The sequence below is a fragment of the Rattus norvegicus genome, chromosome 1 (assembly GCF_021556685.1).
Source record: "Rattus norvegicus strain SHRSP/BbbUtx chromosome 1, alternate assembly SHRSP_T2T, whole genome shotgun sequence".
NCBI classification, from domain to species: Eukaryota; Metazoa; Chordata; class Mammalia; order Rodentia; family Muridae; genus Rattus; species Rattus norvegicus.
Window position 1 is genome coordinate 167,870,396 of NC_141534.1, and position 7,105 is coordinate 167,877,500.

Consider the following 7,105-nt stretch of genomic DNA (forward strand, 5'->3'; position numbering starts at 1 on the left):
AGGGCTGACCTCCCCAGGTGGTCAGCCATCTTTAAGATGCCTCCTGGGTATTTCCAACCCTTGTTCTTAGTTCCCGTCAGGTTCCAGCAGACATCCTGTCCCCTATCCCAGTTAAGTCCTTGCCTGCCTTTCACCTAGCGTTGATGGAATCTGACTAAAGGACTCATTTGGCTTGGCTGTGTGTGTGTGTGTGTGTGTGTGTGTGTGTGTGTGTGTGTGTGTGTGTGTGCTTGAAAGCTCATGCGTACAATGGCTTAAAAATTAACAAAAACAAAACAACAAACACAAGAACACATTTATTTCTCTCTCCTGTGCAAAAGTCTTGGCAAATGGATGGGAATGTGAGCTTTCCCAGCTTCTTCCTCTACAGGAGGGGCCTTGCCCTCACGTTCGTGATGGTGTACCAGTGGTCCCCTCTACCTTGTAAACACAAGAACGGTCAGGCGGGAAGACCTTTGTTAGAATTTGCAGTGCTATTCCAGGACCTAGCTCAACCCTTGATTGTCTGAGATGGGGTTTCACCATGTAGACCAGGCTGGCTTAGAGCTTGTTATCCTGTCATGACATCCTGAATTCTGGTATAACAAGCATGAACTGACCAGTCCCCGAAACACAGGTGTCTTAGTTTTGTGGTTGACATAGAAATTTTGGAGGGCCAGGCATGTTGGGCCAAGTTTTGCTTCTTCTCGGTATGGTTTCCGATTGGGAGAAAGCTTCAGGCACCATGACCCCAGTGGGCAAACACATTGCAGCCAGTGCTTCAGGGCCTCCCCTGGGGTCTCAGACTCTCTGCCTCTGCCACTTGGCTGTGAGCTTCTGTAGGAGATCGTGTGGTTGCCGCCGGAACTTCTGTTGTGTGAAGTAGAAGAGGATAGGGTCCAGAACGCTGTTAGCACTGGCGAAGGGCCGGGTGCCTTTGTAGGCTGCAGCGAAGGTCTCCAGTACCGGGCAAGAGACGCCGGGCGTGGAGCGCACAGCCAAGTAGGCTGTCTTGGTGATGTGGAAAGGCAGGAAGCTGATAACAAAGACAGCTGCTACCACGACAGCCATACGGGCCGCCTTGCTGCGACGCTCTTGGGCCACAGGACCTGCTGGGCCATCCTGGCGACACAGGCGGCGGGCCATGCGACAGTAGCAGGCCAGTAAGGCTGTGAAGGGAAGCAAGAAGCCGATGACCGTGAGGGCCATGCCATACGGCAGGTAGCGGGTGGACAGGATGGGTGGGCTCAGGTCGTAGCAGACAGTGCGGTTGCGCTGGATGCCCGTGGCGGCAAAGACTGCTGTGGGCAGGCACTGGGCTGTCACAACCAGCCAAACGACTCCACATACCACCCAAGCAGCACGGCGACCTCCACGCTTGTGCCAGGGGGCCAGGGGATGGCAGATGCCTAGGTATCGCTGGAAGCTAATGCAGGTGAGGAACAGGATGCTGCCGTGTAGGTTGGCATAGAAGAGGAAGCGTACCAGGCGGCAGGCAAGGTCTCCGAAGGGCCAGTGGTCCCCTCTGGCGTAGTTATAGATAAGTAGGGGCAGTGAACAGGCATACAGCAGGTCCGCCAGTGCCAAGTTCAGGGTGTACACAGCGGAACGGGTCAGGGTCCGGCGGGATGCGCATATCTGGGCGATGACACAGACGTTCAGTGGCAGGCCGACCACCAGCACCACTGAGTAAACTGGGGGTAGCAGCAGTCGCTTGAAATCCTCACGGTAGACGCAGGTGGTGGGCGGCAAGCCTGGAGCCTGGATGGTGCCATTGTCCCGCTCCATAACTGGCGGCCTGCTTTTCCTATGCTTGGAGAATCTGGGGAGGCAACACACAACCTCTCAGTGGTATGCTCACTGGCAACCCAGTTGGCCCTGCGCCTTGATCTCACTATCTAAACAAGTCCTGAACTATATCTTAGTCTCATCACCCCATAAAGATCCATGTGGATCCCATATCACGGAACTGTGTAATCCAGTGAGGCTCAAGCTTGAGAGAAATTCAAGTCTGTTTTTTTTTTTTTTTTTTTTTTTTTTGAGACAGGGTTTCTCTGTGTAGCCCCAGCTGTCCTGGAACTCACTCTGTAGACCAGGCTGGCCTGGAATTCACAGAGATCCCCTGACTCTGCCTCCCAAGTGCTGGGATGAAAGGCCTGCGACACCACCCTAGCCCAAGTCAATTTCTTTCTGTGCTATTTATTTTCTCTCAGCTTTTCCTCATGAACTCCTGCTCTTCCCTCAGAACCCTCGTCAAATGTCTCTTCTGTGCAAGTGGATTGATGGGCTTTGGTTCAAATCACAGTTACTGCCTGCATGATCGGGGATAGGGATTTACCTTCTGACTTCCTCATCTGGGCAGTGAGGGAGCGTTACCAATAGGTTAGAAGCGCACACGGTCTTCTCCTGAGCTCCCTGACGGGTAGGGATGCAGGACTGGTATGTTTACCTGTCTCATGCAAGATGGACGATGTCTTAGGAGGATGTACCAGCTCTGGTGTTCCTCGTTGTCAAGGCAGGTTGGGTCTTAGTTTACCCCTGTGGACAGTGCACACACACAGAGTTCTCTGAGAGAAGCACCACCGTCCTCAGCCTGAATTCCACCTTCGAAAGCCATGTTCTTTCAGTCAGAGTTTATCTGTGAAACAAGACAGGTAAGAGAGGTGCTCCCAGGAACTTCCTTATGGGGACCTGCGGGGACTGGGGTGTGCAGGGGGGTGGTGGGGTTGTGTGGATGGGGATGAGGTGAGTGGATGAGGGGTGGGATGTGTGGATGAGGGGTGGTGTTATGTGGGAAAGGGGTGGGGGTGGCATTGTGTGGATGGGGGTGGGGTTATATAGATTATGGTGGGAGTGAGGTATGTGGATGAGGGATGGGGGCTGGGTTCTATCGATGGGGGATGGGTACTGGAGCAGCTCAAGTCACTCAGCTACTGCTCCTATACCTAAGCCGGGAGGCTCACAACTGTGTTTAACTCCAACTTCAGCGGATCTGATACCTCTGGTGTCCATAGGCAACTACACACATATGAACATGCACACACACATGATGCAGGTGGCTGAGCAGTTAAGAGCACTGGCTGCTCTTTGAGAGCATTGACTGTCTGAACTCCAGTTCCAGAGGATAGGACACCCTCACACAGACATACAAGTAGGCAAAACATGGAATTAAAATGATTAAAAATAAATCTTAAAAAAAAGAAAGAAAGAAAAAGAGCCCAAGGTGCTCCCTGGTGGCTGGAGTGAAATTCCAGCTCTCAAGGGAACCAATCAGGAACCAATTTTTACAGAGATGGGAACTGGATATGATGAGGGGCCATAGGGTCAATGCTGGTGAGTTAGAAACAGAGTCAGAGCCAGAGTTCACCATCCACAGACACTGAATACAGAATCACATGCATTCATTTCACAGGGCTATTCATTTGCACATTCATTAATTCTCTTGCTCTTACCTGCCTGTTAGGTACACATAGGCCTAGCAGAGATGACATTGCAAGCCTAGCTACGGCGTGCTAGTCTGAGGGACAGACCAGAGTGAGCCACAGGACAGAAAGGACTCAGCAGAAACGATGTCTGCTGTTAAGACTGGCAGCCTGAGTTCAACCCCTAGGACCCTAGTGGTGAGAGGAAAGGACGGACCCCAACAAGCTGTCTTCTGACCATCATGGGTACACCATGGCAAGAGCCCTACACACAGATGGTTATAGGTAGGTAGGTAGATAGATAGATAGATAGATAAATAGATAGATAGATAGATAGATAGATAGATAGATAGATGTCAATAAATAAAGAAAAAGGATGACATGGTGGCTGAGGAAAGTTTTCATCAGTAGAGCAGAGAGGAAGGACACCCCCCGCCCCCCGCCACACAAGTAGGAACAGGGTGGGACAGGAATATGCCCCTATCCGTCCTTAGGGAGGCCTGTGGCTTTGTGACTGCACTCCCAGAGAAAGCCTTTGGCCACGCATGGATGAAGCCACAGTGTTTTCTTGTTTCCCAGAGCTCTCTGAGAGGCTGGTCCTTCCAAGATTCTACCTCCCCTGGAAGTAACAAGAGCTGCAGAAAGCGCTTCGAGGAGACCTCAGGCATCATCTGCTCCCCATAGGGAGGGACCCCTTGACCCCCACAGTGGGCGACAGCTACTGCTGGCTATCTGTCTACCTGCAGTAGGAACCTTTTAAGAGATTCCTCTGCTCTTAGGGAAATACCTGGACCCCTCTTCTGGTGTTTGAGGTCCCTGTCCAGACCTCTGACTTTGCCTGAAGGCCCCCACGTCCTTTCTATACACCCCTTACCCTGCCCTTCCTCACTCCTCATACCGTTCCCAACACTTTCACAGCTACTGGCACCTGAGGCCCAGCCCTGTCTCTGACCTGTCCAGCCTTGTTGATCTTCTCACAAACATGTTCTTAGTCCACTTCTGTTAGCCGGAACCCAAGTATCTCCAAATTCAAGACAGCACCAAGCTCATGACCCCATCTTGTCCCTCCTTTGAGTCCCCAGCTGAACAGATCCCACCTGGCTTGCCAATCTGCCCAGCCACCCTGTCCCATGCTGCCGTATTGACCCATTTCCTCAAGACACAGACACTCACATGCAGCATCCTGTCACCAGCCTGAGTTGATAGCTCCAAGTGTGTGGGGCACTCAGGACACAGACATGGAGCGCCCCACGTTCTTGTCCTCAGCCACACTGTAACATCTCTGGTGTGGCTTTAAACAGCTTCCTCTGCTTCCTGGCCCTGCTAACTCTGACCGAAATAGCCTTTGGATGGGGGGGGGCGGACAGCTCCCTGCTGTCCCCCACACCTTGGCCTGGCGGAAACAGCCCGGAGGAGCACGGAGCTGAACAAAAGTCATCCTTCCCAGAACTCCCTGTCTAGCCGTGGGAGGAGGGGACAAGGGGACAAGGGGACAGAAAGGCAGATAGGGTGTGAGCAGACCCACTCAGCACTCCCTCAGTGTTCTCCTTTGTTGAATGTATAGGTGGGTTGTTTCAGTTCTTGGTCCTTCCCCCTAGCTGGGACCTGAGCCACCAGGATTCCATTCACTTCTCTGATCCTGTACTCCTGTCCCATTCTCCATCCATATGGTAGGTCATCTACTGACATGCCTGTCTTCACCTCCCTCCAGGGGACAAACCTCTTGGAAACCTCTTACCTAGCTACTTCCTGGTCTTTACTTTCCATACGTCCTTTTCACCACGAGCCTTTATTAAACGCCTACAGCGTGCTGTCAGCTCTTCCAACATTCTGCTATTAGCAGTCACTGTCCCTTCCACACAAAGACCAAGGCTCATGAGGGTGGGGATGGACACATGAATGAGGCTTTGTAGCTGTTGGAACAGCTAGAGTATGAGAGGTGTTCCTCAGGGAAGAGGCAACATTCAGGGAGGAAGAGGATGGGCTTTGGTGTGGAGCCACTGAGGCAAGGGGTGGGGGCAGGGCAGCACAGGGAATGAATGCCAAGCTGGTAAGTGGGGGCTGGGCTCATATCCTGCCTCTGCTCCCACTCCCATCTGTTTCTCTTAGCGGCTGTCTAGAATGTCACAGTTGCCACCAGCATGTTGAAATGCCACAGACAGTGACTCTTCCTACTCAGTCAGTTGTAGAGGAGCCTTGTAGAATGCAGATGCTGTCCACGCACTGAGCCCACCCCAAGCCCACTTTACAGGACTGGGAGTCAAAATTTTGAACCAAAGTGAGATTAGGATTGAATTTCAGGCAGACATTTGGCTAGCTGTTTACAAATTGGGCACCTACGGTTTATTTGGGTATGGGCCAAGAAATCAAGCAGCCACAGTGAGCTGGCTTTCCTCCCAGTAGTTAGCTACTTGTTGTGTTCCCAGGATAGTCTCTGATGGCACTACAGTCCATCCCAGGACTGGTGCAAATCTGAAGGTTCAAGAGAAGATGGGGTGCTGGCCCTCGGACAAGCCAAGACTTGGGTCAGACCTCTGATACTCCAGGGACTGGAGTATTCCCTGTAATGAGAGCCTGCAGCCATGAGATGGCGCCCGTGGACAGCTGAACTGGATGAGGACACGGTGCCCAGGTTTCAGGGGCTGCCTGCAAGTCTGGAGCAAGCCCAGGACATGTCCCTAGCCCCATTCCTCTGGCCCTCCTCAAGATTCCTCCTATTTATCCATCCCTCTGTCTGAGCCTCGGCCTCTCAATGCACTTACAGCAGCCATTTGAGTGTCAGATAGCACCCTGACACCAGGCATTTTCCACCCCTCTCTAGTTAGCTGGATATAACACCAGCAAAAATACCACAGCCCTTCACCCCACCAGGGGACAACCTACACTTGCTTCCTTTCCTCAGTCCAGGTAACAGCTATGAGTTCAGTTCTGCAGCATTGTCGACTGAATGTAGACATCAGGAAGGACTGTCTCACTGCTCTTGATGCTACTTAGATCATGTGGTCTTTGTATAACCCTCTGTCTAGGGGCTGAGGAAGCCGGTCGGACAGAGGTAGGAGCTGGAAATTTGAGTCACCACCTCCCAGCAGTTCGCTGTTGTGCTGGACCTGGGAAGAAGCCTCCCAACCTTGGGCTGCCTGCCTGCCAGGAAACCAAACTGGGAAATCCCCCTGCTGTACCCCTGGGCCGTGAATTCAGTAGAAAAGGTACAGGATCGCAGGGTCAAGACTTGGCTTCCTTTTTCTGAGTCAGGCTGAGATCCACCATCTGCCCGCTGTGTGGCTTAGGGCCAGCTTCCCACCCTCTCTGAATCTGAGAAACATATGGCAGCTGTGTTCCCTTCCTTAAGGGGACATTATACCCTCTGTCCCAGGCGTCACCCAGCCCTGACCTTGTGTGTTATCCAACCTGAGTGCCCTGGTGCCACCTACATCCAGCTCGATCCCAGTCCCTGGCACTTGGAGAATCTCCACTTGGACAGTTCTGGACCCACCAGCCTTGAGCTGGCAAAGCCAGCAGAAGGCTGCAGGGAGGGCAGAGATCTGCTTTCGCTTCTCCCTGTTTTACTTCTCCTTTCCCCTTCTGCTCAGCAGGGACCATGTGGAACTGAAAGCTCCACTTTGAGTATAAAGGAGAAGCTGCAGACCAGGACTGGGGCCCCTTCCTTTGCTTCCTTGGGTAGGAATTTCATGGCCGTCCTGGGA

At 52.6% G+C, this 7,105-nt stretch overlaps 1 protein-coding gene across 7 annotated transcripts in view; it reads right to left on the bottom strand.

Moving 5' to 3' along the window:
- Nucleotides 1-281: 281 nt before the first annotated feature.
- Nucleotides 282-7,105, bottom strand: part of P2ry6 (pyrimidinergic receptor P2Y6) — a 35,048-nt gene continuing 28,224 nt past the window's right edge. For 3 of the 7 annotated variants that reach the window (XM_087587099.1, NM_057124.3, XM_087587103.1), the window contains 2 exon segments: nt 2,429-2,517; nt 282-1,801 (listed from right to left, as the gene is read on the bottom strand). In XM_087587099.1, the coding sequence (XP_087443225.1) occupies nt 781-1,767 (987 nt within the window). In that variant the 5' untranslated portion in view covers nt 1,768-1,801; nt 2,429-2,517 and the 3' untranslated portion in view covers nt 282-780. 7 annotated transcript variants of the gene reach the window in all.